The sequence below is a fragment of the Megascapheus bottae genome, chromosome 18 (genome assembly GCF_031878675.1).
Source record: "Megascapheus bottae isolate mThoBot1 chromosome 18, mThoBot2.hap1, whole genome shotgun sequence".
Classification (NCBI taxonomy): domain Eukaryota; kingdom Metazoa; phylum Chordata; class Mammalia; order Rodentia; family Geomyidae; genus Megascapheus; species Megascapheus bottae.
Genome location: NC_143526.1, coordinates 31728660 through 31741918, shown reverse-complemented (window position 1 = coordinate 31741918; position 13259 = coordinate 31728660). Strand labels below are relative to the sequence as shown.

At 41.0% G+C, this 13259-nt stretch overlaps 1 protein-coding gene across 3 annotated transcripts in view; it reads right to left on the bottom strand.

The window, feature by feature from the left end:
• Positions 1-13259, bottom strand: part of Phf20 (PHD finger protein 20) — a 92636-nt gene that overhangs the window by 24995 nt on the left and 54382 nt on the right. For 2 of the 3 annotated variants that reach the window (XM_090352262.1, XM_090352264.1), the window contains 4 exons: positions 8483-8596; positions 6193-6381; positions 5194-5373; positions 168-446 (listed from right to left, as the gene is read on the bottom strand). In XM_090352262.1, coding sequence (XP_090208388.1) covers positions 168-446; positions 5194-5373; positions 6193-6381; positions 8483-8596 — 762 coding nt within the window. The remainder of the gene's footprint in view (positions 1-167; positions 447-5193; positions 5374-6192; positions 6382-8482; positions 8597-13259) is intronic. The other variant, XM_090352263.1, reaches the window with a different exon arrangement.

The window sequence follows — 13259 nt, the reverse complement described above, 5'->3', positions numbered from 1 at the left end:
TTAAGCAATCTAGTAGGAAGAGATAAAACAGGCAGCAAAATTGAATTCTTGGCCTGGTTCTGCCAGGAGTTGAGTGGGTTGCCAGGCAAAGGCAGAGTCATTTTTCCATTACTGAGTCTGAAGATCCCTAAGCCCTCTATAACACAACACAGAAATAAGACACTTACTTGGGGAACAGGCTGAGACCCGCTTTCTGGTCAGGCCCTCTTGGCTGGCCTTGTCAGAAGCTGAAGAGCCCCGTGTTTGAACATGCCTCTTTCCTGGGCTCTCCTCAGGTTCCAGAGGCTTCTCCATTCCATGGAAATATTTCATGTGATAGTGCAACAGCTTAGCTTTGCGAAAAAATTTTAAACAGTCTACAACCTTGCATCGAAACTTGTGGTCTAGGTCCACTGCTGGTGAGTTAGAGGTGACAACATCTTCTGTTTTCTTTAAAGTATTTGGTACTGAAAACAAACAAACAAGATCCTTGCTCTTAGTAATTACAAAAGCAGCATTAGCAGATAGCAAGGCAAAGCAGATAGCAGGTAGCAAGAGTAACCTGTATCTAGCTTGAGACATCAAGAAGAATGCTGTTACCCCCACAAATTTTTGTCTGAGAAAATGAATTCAATTTCTAGTAAACAATTATGATCTGTTTTTAGGAAGAAGACATCAACATGTTTTTATTTAAACAGCTTTACGTTCTCAAAGTCTCATAAACTTCACAGGAGAACAAAAATGCAGAGGTCTCAAGTTAGCACTTGCTACTCTTGAGTTAAACAAGATTAATATTCCTCATCATGTTGTACCTACATGTATGGAGAGAACTAGAGAATATGATGCAGGATGTAATTTCACCATATCTGAAAGTATGGAATAAAAGAGGAAGGGAGGGAGGAGGAGCCAATGTTCACCTTTCTTTCTTTTTTTTTTTTTTTTTCCCAAGGGGGAAAAAGGAATTTATTAAAGTCATTCCAGGCCTGGGCAGATGGACATGGGGCTAGTCATCTTTAGCCCTCACAGGACCGTGATCAAGTCTAGCAGGCTTGGGTGTCCACATCTGGGCTTCTTGTGCAAGGCTGTTTCATATGGTGACCCCCCTGCACTCTGCGGCCTGGTGTCCACTGTCACTGCCAACAGGACCTCTAGGCTCCATCGTCTGGTGCCCTGCTGCTGAACAACATGTCCCATAAAGCTTCTGTGCCAGCATATCCACCTACAACAGAGAACGCACTTGGCACAGGGGCTGGCAGGTTATAAGCATTCCAGATGCGGGTTGCAAGAACCAGCATTCCAGCCACACCATTAATTCAAAAGGAAACACTTGCATGGCTTGGGGAAAACACAAGAATTGCGCAAAACTAAACCCTGCTTCCACCTCCCTTCCATAAGCCCTACTAGCACAGGGTCCTGAGAGGCAGCACCCTAACTTCTGCAGCCACCTTTTTTTTTGGGGGGGGGGTAGGGAAGTTATAGGACTTGAACTCTGGGCCTGGGCACTGTCCCTGAGTTCTTCACTTGAGCCACAGAGCCATTTCCAGCAACTGGCTGCAGTCACCTTTTAAACTCGTCACACTTCTTCTGGTCCTGTGCCTTCTCTTTGCCATTTCTCCCTGGTGCAGCCAAGTCTTTAACTGCATCCAGAACCAGCTCACTCAACAAGCAGGAAGGCATCCAGATGGCCCTGGCTCTCAGGGAGTACATGTCATCCACTCCTGGCACAGAGGACTATCTGTGACAATTCATCATGAGCACTGAGCATCTGTTCCTGGATCCTATTATGTGTCACTCCTCTAGCCAGAGGAAAAGAGCTATTCTCACTATCTTCTGTTGCCTCAGAACTAAGATCTAGCACAGCTAGTATTCCTATCAGCAATGATATCATGAGGCCCACTAGTTTAACACTTCTTGACAGGATATATACCTTGCTACAACACCATAATAAATGTTTCTCAAATCTGTGGAGTGTAACTTTCTCAGCTTCGAAGCAACAAAAAACACAAAAAAGGAAAACACAAATATTCATATGCCAGCCAAAGGCTTAGAATAGAAAAGTAAAAAAAAAAAAAAAAAAAAAAAAAGGAGAACCAGGAGTGTAGCCTAGTAGTAGTAGAATGCTCATCTAGCATGCACAAAGCCCTGAGTTTGATTTCTTGGTACCACATACATAGGGGGAAAAAAAAAAAAGCCAGAAGTGGGGCTGTGGCTCAAGTGGTAATCACTAGCCTTGAGGAAACCCAAGAACAGTGAATAGTGCCCAGGCCCTGAGTTCAAGACCCAGGACTGGCAAAATAAATAAATAAGTAAGTAAATAAATAAATCCCCATATTACTGATATGAGCAATCTCAAGAGATACTAAGTAAAAAAGGAAGTTCTTATACATGTTAAACAAAACTATTTATGGTTATAGGTAAAAACGAAAACTAGATGTTAGTTATAAAAAATGAACTGAGGGCTGAGAGTTTGGCCTAGTGGTAGAGTGCTTGCCTAGCATGCACCAAGTCCTGGATTCAATTCCCTGGAACCACATATACAGAAAAAGACAGAAGGGGCGCTGTGGTTCAAGTGGTAGAGTGCTAACTGTGAGCAAAAGTGTCCAGGGATAGTGTCTAGGCCCTGAGTTAAAGCTCCAGAACTGGCAAGCAATAAATAAATAAATAAATAAATAAATAAATAAATAAATAAATAAATAAATAAGAACTGAAAGAAAACTGAGAAGAATAGAATTTGAACTATTGATTAGGTGCTGGCAAAGAGCAAGTTCCTTGTCCTCTCTGCATGCTCCAGGAGTAATGAGCACAACTGGCACCCAGATAACTTGGTTTCTTAAATTTAGGAGGTAAGTACAAGGTAAGCCAGGAATATCTTACTTAATGCCAGAAAATTACGCACAAAGAAGGTATTTAAAGGGTTCCCATTGGCCAAATATGGGACAATATGAGTCTTAAAAGTGAAAACGGGTGCTGGCAGCTCACATCTGTAATGTTTCTACTTAGGAAAATCTGGGGGAATCACTGTTCAAAATAAGTCTGAGAAAAAAAAATGTGCAAGAGTCCATCCCTAGTCAAAAACAGTAGCCAAGTTTGGAAACATGACTCAGGTGAGATAGCACCAGCTGTGAGCAAGCAGAGAAGTGACCACAGGCCCTGAGATCAAGCCCTAGTATTGGCACAGAGCACAACAGGCAAATAAAAAATACGACTACCTGGATGTTATTGGCTCATACCTATAATCTTAGCTGCTCAAGAAGTTGAGACATGTGAGATTCAATTTCAAAGGCAGTCTGAGAAGAAAAGTTTATGAGATTCTGTCTCTAGGATAATCAGCCAGGGCCTGGGAATATGGTTTAGTGGAATGTGCCTAGCATGCATTTCTATTCCTCAGTACCACATAAACAGAAAAAGCCAGAAGTCGCACTATTACTCAAGGGGTAGAGCACTAGCCTTGAGCAAAAGCAGCTCAGGGACAGTACCCAGCCCCTGATTTCAGGACAGGCAAAAAAAAAAAAAAAGGAAAGTAAAGAAAGAAACAAACAAACAAAAAAAGACTTAGGGCATGGCTCTCTTGCCTACAAAGCATAGACCTTGGATTCAATCCTTAGTACTACAAAAAAAAGTGCATGTGTGCATAGTGTGGTGTGTGAACATATACATAGATTTATGTAAATGTATATACACCTATATTCAAGAAAAACACATAATCAAGGAAAATTCATTGAGGCCACAATATAGCTGAATGGAAAGAAAGCAATCCTGCAACCTACAATCCTGGGTGAACATTTCATGATTCTAGCCAGAAAAGGCAGATCTCTGCACTTGGCCCTTACTGAAAAAGTATTGAGCATTTATTCCACAAGATGGCAGCACTGTATCAAATGCCAGATATGAGCTGGGCTGGTTGGGCCAGATGCCTCTCTCCTACTGGGAAATAAATATTGCCTTTGCCAGCTCCTCCTTTTACTCAGAGTCTCTCTTTTTTTCTCAGACAAAAAGCTGCAGCAGCTTGGGGCAACCATCACTAAACTGTGATTAAGAAGGTCTCTAGGGGCCAGGAGGTTGGCCTAGTGGTAGAGTCCCTACCTAGCATGAACAAAGACCCAGGTTCAATTCTTCGGTACCACATACATAGAAAAAAGCCAGAAGTGGTCGTGAGGCTCAAGTGGTAGAGCTTTAGCCTTGAGAAAGTCCAAGGACAGCGCTCAGGCCCCGAGCTCAAGCCCAGGACTGGCAAAAAAAGAAAAAAAGATGGCCATAGCAGATGTGGGTGGCTCACACTTGTAATCCTAGCTACTTAGTAGGTTGAGATTTGAGGGTTGCAGTCCAAAACCAGCACAGGTAGAAAAGTCGCCACAGATTATTATCTCCAATAAACCACCCCAAAATACTGGAAGTGGTAGAGCGTTAGCACTGAGCTGAAAAACTTACAGACAGTACACAGGCCCTGAGTTTAAGCCCCATGACCAGCTCCTCCCCTGACCCCCCAAAAAAGTTTCCAGATGTACCATTTCCTAAGGCTATGTGTTAATATTAGGTGTGGTTTTGCTCTTATAAAATGACAGAGCAGCTCATATTTGAAGAATCTACATATAACCTTTATAATTCTGGAAAAGGTTCTACAGAGCAACAAAATACTGGCAGAATCCAAGAGGAATCATGCATTTGGGAAAATAGAAGGGGTCTAGACAAGTTTCACAATTTTTCTCACGCTTTTTGCCTAGAAGCAAGTTCAAGTCAGTAACATTGACAGCTATAACTTAGTCTTACTAAATGAAGGCATGTTCTATGCAACTACAACTGTTGAAAAAACAGCAGAAATAAATAAAAAATGGAAAGATACAGCATTAAGACTTTTAAGCTGGGCATGGTGGCTCACTCCTGTAATCCTAGCTACTCAGGAGGCTAAGATCTGAGGATTGAGGTTCAAAGCCAGCCCGGGCAGGAAAGCCCCTGAGACTTTCCAATTAACCACCAGAAAACCAGAAGCAGTGCTGTGGCTCAAGTGGTAGAGTGCTAAATTTAAGCTGAAGAGCTCAGGGACAACGCCCAATTGAGTTCAAGCTCCACAACCAACCCCCCCCAAAAAGATTAATAAATAAAAATAAAGAATTTTTAATAAGAGGGAGGAAATATCAGAAAACTTTTTTTAAGTTCAGTCAGAGCAGAACCACAAGTGTATATTAATAGAAGAGTGAGTTAACTATAAATATGAACCTTCCACAGCAGAAACCTCTTGTAATTCAGCAAGAGGAGATGCTGGTTCCGTTTTCATACTGTTTTCTCCCATTGACTTGCAGTTCAATTCCAAGCCTGTAAACCCCAATTCATCCCCAAAGGAATGGCAAGTTAGAGCAGATGCAACCTGGCCAGCTTCCAAAGGAGATTTCAACTGACCTAGACAGGAAAAAAAAAAGAAGAAGAAGAAGCAGAAGCTTGAGAAATATATTATGTATATAATCTGGAAAACAAAAGTCCCATAACAGAATAAACAAGGCAGGGAATTGTTAGAAGAAGACATTCATCTCACAACATGCAAGAATACATTCACAAGGGGCTGGGAGTTTGGCCTAGTAGTAAGAGTGTTTGCATAGCATGATAGAAGACTCGGGTTCGATTCTTCGGTACCACATACATAAAAAAAAACTGGAAGTGGTGCTGTGGCCCAAGTGGCAGAGTGCTAGGCTTGAGAAAAGCCAAAGGATAGTGCTCAGGCCCTAAATTCAAGCCCCACAACTAGCAAAAAAAAAAAAAAGAAAGAAAAGAATACATTCACAAGTCTAACATATTCTAGTCAGGGCTGTGAGTATCTCAAAGCACAGGGCTAAAATGAAAGGAGGTCAACAATACTGAGCCATGGAATGAGATGGCACCACGAAGTGAGTCAGAGCTCTTCCAGGAGTGTGCTTCCAAGCCATATGCAGTGGTACATAAGCAGGGGGAGAAAAAAAAACAGGAAGGAAGGTAGGAAAGAAAGGAAAGAAAGAAAAAAATTCAAACAACAAAAAACTACAAAGGCATCCAAAAGCTTGCCTATTTACAGAATGAATCATCAGTAAAGGACAACACACTACAAGAATGCTTTAGCCCATCCAGTAATTTCATTTTAAAATAATCTAACACTTACGGGAACTAGCACCTGATGATTTATTTAATTTGCTCTTATTAGACAGGCATTAGATTGGCAAAAATAATCTAAAACATTCTCTGACTTACCTTCTTCAGATTGCTTGGCACTAGATGATGTGTCTTTTATAGGTTCTGTATCAACTGTATCAACCAAATCTGGTACAACCAAGTCAGGATCTAAGATCTCATGAGTCCCATTAGTGGAGAGCCTCGATGACCGTCTCCTCGATAGGTCTTTATCAATGTTTTCAGAGCAGTTTTTTGACTTTTCCTGGGCTATAAACCATTAAGACAGATGGAGTCCAAACACGAAGAGGAAATAATTCTACTAGTACAGATATCTAGGCCAATTGCCTTTAAAAATAATTGCAGAGGGGCTGGGAATGTGACCTAGTAGAATGCTTGCCTAGTATACATGAAGCCCTGGGTTTGATTCCTCGGTACCACATATACGGAAAAAGCCAAAGTGGTGCTATAGCTTAAGTGGTAGAGCTGTAGCCTTGAGAAAGCCCAAGGATAGTGCTCGGGTCCTGAGTTAAACCCCAGGACTGGCAAAAAAAAAAAAAAAAAAAAAAAAAAATGTTAGAAGGACTTTTCTAGAATGTGAGATTACTATGCAATACACCCTCCTAGTTTTAAGTAAAGGCAGTCTCTTTGTGAGGATAGAATTTTCATAGATTCAAAGTCTGGATCAGGATCGTGGCCTAGTGGTAGAATGCCTGCCTAGCAGGTATGAAGCCCCAGGTACAATTCCTCAGTACCATATACACAGAAAGATCCAGAAGTGGCACTGTGCCTCAAGTGGCAGAGCACTAGCCTTGAATAAAAAGTGTGCAAGGACAGTGCTCAAGCCCTGAGTTCAAGCCTCAGAACTGCCCCCTCCCCCCCAAAAAAAAAGAAGGAGAAAGAGGAGGAGGAGAGGAAGAGGAGGATTCATACTCTCAAGGCACCAGATTATCTTGATCTTTGTTTTTCTCTTTTCTTTTTTTTTTTTTTTTTTGGTCAGTCATGGGGCTTGAACTCTGGGCCTGGGTGCTGTCTCTGAGCTCTTCAAGCCAAGGATACCACCCTTGAGCCACAGCGCCACTTCTGGTTTTCTTAGCATTTAATTGGAGATTAAGAGTCTCACAGATTTTCTGCCTAGGCTGGCTTTGAACTGTGATCCTCAGATCTCAGGTCCCTAAGGAGCTAGGATTACAAGCATAAGCCACCAGTACCTGGCTGCATGTGTCAATCGTAACAATGAAGTTCTACTTTAGAATTTCCCAACAACAACAAAGAATTTATATGAGCTTAATTTAAAGATATCCCAAATTCTTTTTTGAAGTCAACAGGAATTTTTCTTTTCTTTTTTTTTTTTTTTTCCTGCCATTCCTGGGCCTTGAGCTCAGGACCTGAGCACTGTCCTTGGGCTTTCTCAAAGCTAGAGCTCTATCACTTGAGCCACAGAACCACTTCTGGCTTTTTCTATGTATATAGTACTGAGAAATTGAAACCAGGTCTTTGTGCAAGCTAGGCAAGCACTCTACCACTAGGCTAAACTTCCAGGCCATCAGATATGAAGAATTTTTTTTTTTTTTTTTTTTGCCAGTACTGGGCTTGAGCTCAGGGCTTGAGCACTGTCCTTGGACTTTCTCAAGGCTACAGCTCTACCATTTGAGCCACAGCACCACTTCCGGCTTTTTTCTATGTATGTGGTACCAAGGAATTGAACCCGGGTCTTCATGCATGCTAGGCAGGCACTTTAACCACTAGGCCAAACTCCCGGCCCCGAAGAATTTTTTTTTTCTTGGACAGTCCTGGGGCTTGAACTCAGTTCAGGGCCTGGGCACTTTTTGCTCAAGACTAGCCCTCTGCCACTTGAGCCACAGCGCTACTTCCGGCTTTTTCTGGGTATGTGGTTCCAGGGAATTGAGCTCAGGGCTTGGTGTATTCTAGACAAGTACTCCCAGCCAACAAAGAATTTTTCTAACCATTAAGTAATACCTTTTAAGTTTCACTCAGCACATAAAATTGTCCCTTCAGCTGAGCACAGTTGCTCATGCCTATTATCCCAGACTCCAGGGGGTAGGGACAGTGCTCAGACTTTGAGTTCAAGTCCCAGGACTGGCAAAAAAAAAGGGGGGGGGGAAGGGGGAAGAAAAAGAAAAAAGAAATTCCAAAGGAATCTAAACAAATGTGGTTTATAGAAGTGGAAGACATCACTCAACTACTAACTCAGTTTATGCTTCTTCCAACAAACACTCCTAATTTAATCAAATCCTGTACACATTAACTCATGTGATTAGAATTTATAAGGAATACAGGACAAGATGGACACAAGGAAGACTCAAACAATGTCAAATTGCAGTCAAACACACACAAACCAGAGACTCACATGAATTTTTGTCAAGGCGAGGACGTTTTAATGGGATGTCACTTCCTTTTGATATTTTCCGTCTTCTTAATTCCAGTGTTATTGGTTGCAAAGTTTGAGAGTTTGAATCCACAGCTATAATGTATACAAAAGCACACAAAAGGCATGCAATTTTTAGTACCCAATCTTGCATATGTAATATGTGTTTCTACACATATACATACATCTTACATCCAAAACATCCTCAAACTATAAATATATCCTCAGCTATAGTGAGACCATGGCAAAAACAAACAAACAAACAAACAAAAAAACTCCCAAATTTTGAAAAGAGCATTGTTACTTAAGGTAGAAGCAAAATTTGAGAGAAAAAAAAATACTTCATAAAATGATGACGCTTTGCAGGCTGTCTTCTTGAATCACTCTATGAATGTCTACAATCCAGCTTTCCAGCTCCTTAGCACACCACAATATGAAAATATATATAAGCAATATCAAAATCTTCCTTTTTTCGAGTTAAGTTCTTGCTAATAAGTTGCCCAGGCTGGCTTCAATTCTCAGTCCTCCTGCTTCAGCTTACCAAGTAGTTAACATAACTCCTGGCACTTGCCAGCAGCTCCTGTAGCCACTTAAAATACCATCGTATCCTCTCAGCAAAAGTACAAAGTTTGGACTGGACAAAATGGTATACACCTATAATTCTAGCACTTGGAAAGCTAAAAGCAATAAGGTCACAAATGTGAGGCCACCTTGGGCTCTATTGAGATCCTGTCCAAAAGGACAGTGGCTCATGCTTGTAATTCTACCTACTGAGGAGACTGAGATCTGTGGATTGTACTTCAAAGCTAGCCTGGGCAGAAAACTCCAAAAGACTCTTATCTCCAATTAACCACCAGAAAACCAGAAGTGGAGCTGGGGTTCAAAGTGGAAGAACTCAGTGTCCAGGCTGAGTTTAAGCCCCACAACAGACCAAAAAAGAGGGGAAAAGGGGCGGGAGGGGGGAAGGGTGTCTAAGGCTTGTTTTCAAACTACTTGCTAAACATATTATTGGTTCTTTCAGAGTCCCAAAATAATGTCAACATCTGGGCTGGGAGTTTTGCCTAGTGGTAGAGTGCTTACCTAGCATGCACGAAGACCGGGATCCTATTCCTCGGGACCACATATATAGAAAAAAAAGCCAGAAGTGGTGCTGAGGCTCAAGTGGTAGAGCTCTAGCCTTGAGAAAGTCCAAGGGCAGTGCTCAGGACCTGAGCTCAAGACCAGGACTGGCGTGTGCACGCACACGCACGCGCACACACACACACACACACACACACACACACACGACCAGATAAACCTGAGGAGACTATGCTATTGGCTATCAGTACTCCAAGCAAGACCACTGATTCCTAAGATATTCAGCTTTCACATAATTTAGTAATACAGATACAAAACTCTTGAAGAGTGTTTATTTCTAAGCCCAAAACATTAAAAAAAAAAAACTTCTTCAACCTAGAAATATGAGAATTCAAAAAAGGAGAAGAAAAAGAAAATAAACTGGGCAAAGAAAGGAGAAAAGAGGTAGTGAGGGAAAGAAAGGAAACAACTCATCTTAAGATCAGTAGCTTCAAATCTACCATGTCAACTGGCTGAATTTAGAAATAGTTATGAGGAGCAACCCTCTCTCTTGGACTTGCTGGGTTCATTCTACCCAACACGTGAATATCATTCTGTTACAAGTTACTTAGAACTCACAGATTCCAAGTTAAACACAAATGATATCTCTTTCTCAGTCTCTTTCCCTCTTCCTGCATCATCCATAAGCTCTCTCTGATGATACTAAGGTTTAGACTACTTGTTAGACAAGCACCCTATTGCTTAAGCCACAACTGAAGCAGCTCTTTTCAGTCTTTTTTTTTTTTAAGCAGCACCTTGTTTTTATTGTTTTCCCCACTTGGGCTAGCACAGAACATGATTCGCCTATGTATGCTGACGTTAGAACGACAGCTGCACACTGCTGCACCTAGCTATACAATTCTCTCTTGGTAGCTACAATTCTGTTTTATTCAAGACTCCACCAAATTGCTGAACTTATACCAAGTATAAGTTAAACCAAGTAAAATTTCAGGTGTATTTGTATATGTGTATGTATATTAATTGTTGGGGGCTGAACCAACAGCCAGGCATTCTATCACTGAACTACATCACCAGTCTCTCTCTCTTTCTCCCCACACTTCCTCCTTCCTTCCCTCTCTCTCCCTCTCGCTCTCTCTGGTACTAGACTTTGAACTCAGCCTTCTCGTACTTACTAGGCAGGTACCCCATCCGTTGCATCACACTTTCAGCCCTTAACACAACCTTTTGACAGGATTTTAAGTATGTGCAACATACCTGGCAAGCGTTCTTTTTACTGAAGTTATATGCAAATGAAAACTGACCATACAGAAGTGTTCTCCAAACTCTCCAAACAATAACAATGATTGGGGGAGTTTGCTAACAATTTGTACTCCCAACTTTCTGTGCAAATATTCTGATTTGTTGGGGATTGAAGTATAGTTAGCAGATTTTACAAATGCTTCAGGCAAGTTAATGTTAAGAAAAAAAAACACCAACATTATCTGTCAAATTTATCCCATCTAGTATGAAATTCTACACTTAGAAAAGTAAGGTAATAAATGATGTCATGTGGCTTCACAACAGCACTTTGAAAACTGAAATACAACTATCCAGATTTATCCCCCAGATGGTAGAATCCAAGGCATCATTAACTAAAGAAGCATCAATTCTCAACACAAATCTGACATATATTCTGCCCCATATTAAGGATACATCAAATTCATATCAGTTCACATTTTCCACCTCTCCTTCTATAAATGCCCTCTACTTTTCATAAAAAGTTTACTTTTCATTCAGCTCCTAACTTAAAGTGGTATACTGTCTGGAGGTTTAATACCTCTAGAAATTCTAAACTAAGGTTCTTCATCTGAACACAGACCCTCAGAGGTTTTTTTTTTTCTCTCTCCCATTTCCTTGGGTCTTAGGTCTTAGTTCTCTCCCAGAAGCCCGTTAGGAAAGCAAATATATATTTTTAAGGTCAATGCTGTTCAACAGAAATATAGTGATAGCCACAAAGGTAAGCCCTATGTGACTTTTAAAATATTTAGGCTGAGTGAGGCCCAGTAGCTCATGCCTGTAAATCCTAGCAACTTGGGAGGCAAGGACCAGAAACATCATGGTTGGAATCCAGCCTGGGCAAAAAAGTTTGTGAAACTCAACCTCAACCAATAAAAAAGTGATACTTGTCATCCCAGCTATGTAGAAAGCCTAAGTAGGAGGATTATTGTCCAGGCAAACCTGGGCTAAAGGTTAAACATAAGACTCTACCCAAAAAACAAGTAAAATAGGACAGGACATGGCTCAAGTGGCAGCCTGCCTAGCAAGTGCAAGGTCCTGTGTTCAAAACCAAGAACTGAGCAGGGTGCCGATGGCTCACACCTTGTAATCCTTGCTACTCAGGAGGCTGACATCTGAGGATTGTGGTTCAAAGCCAGCCCAGATAGGAAAGTCCGCGAGACTCTTATCTCCAATTAACCATCAGAAAACCGGAAGTGGTGCTGTGGCTCCAGTAGTAGAGGGTATCCTTGAGCTGAAGAGCTCAGGGACAGCACCCAGGCCCAGAGTTTAAGCCCCATGACTGACAATAATAATAGTAATAATAACAAATATATGTACATATATATATATTTGGATCAACATAAAAATTGGTTGAAAAAATTGCTGGGGGAGGGGAGGAGATTTGCAACTGTTCAGTGGTAAAGCAATTGCCTAGCATGTACAGGCCCCAACATCACAAAAACAAAAATATTTTACATTCTTTAAATACTTCACATTCTAAATTATTGTAGCCAGGTAATAGTGGCTCACACTTGTAATCCTAGCTACTCAAAAGGCTGAGATCAGAGGATCACCATTTGAAGCCAGCCTAGCCATGAGACTCTTAATCTCCAACCAGCTACCAAAAAAGCCAAAAGCAGAGCTGTATGTAGCTTAAGTGGTAGAACATTAGCCTTAAGCACAAAAGCTCAGGGAGAGCATCAAAGCCCAGGCTCTGAGTTCAAGCCCTCCGCCCCCAAAACATAAATTATTTTACATTCTAATCATTTTATAAAGACATATTTTACATTGTTTACAGTCTTAAGTATTTGAGGTCAAACCTGTATGTCCATTTTACACTTATAGCATACCCATATTTATATTCAGACTAGCTGATTTCAAGTGCTCCCTTGCCATGAGTGGCTACTGGCTACCACATTAGACATTACAGATCTAAACACTATTTAGATCAAGTCCAATATGCTCAGCTTTTGAAGGCAAAACCCAGTTACAAACACTGAGGGGAGTCCTTTACTTCATATGAGACCAAGTCAATTTGTTATATTATTTCCAATAAAACTAAAACTCACATGTGAGAAAATTATCAGCTGAAAGTACTAATTTTTTAGAAAATTTTTGGTGGTATCTGTTTGAACTCAGGACTTCACACTTACTATATAAGCAACTCTACCACTTCAGCCATGCTTCCAGTTCTATTTGCCTTTTTCTTTTTGGTGGAACTAGAATTTGAAATCAGGCCACATACTTCTTACAGGTAGCACTCTACTGCTTGAGCCATGCCTCCAACCTTCAAATTTTATATTTTAAATACGTCCATTGGAGGTATTTAAATTTGAGTGACAAAATAGATTTCTTGAAAATACGATAGAGGATTCAGTTGTCAATATTCACGTAGGGAACACATAATCAAGAAGGTCTGACGACC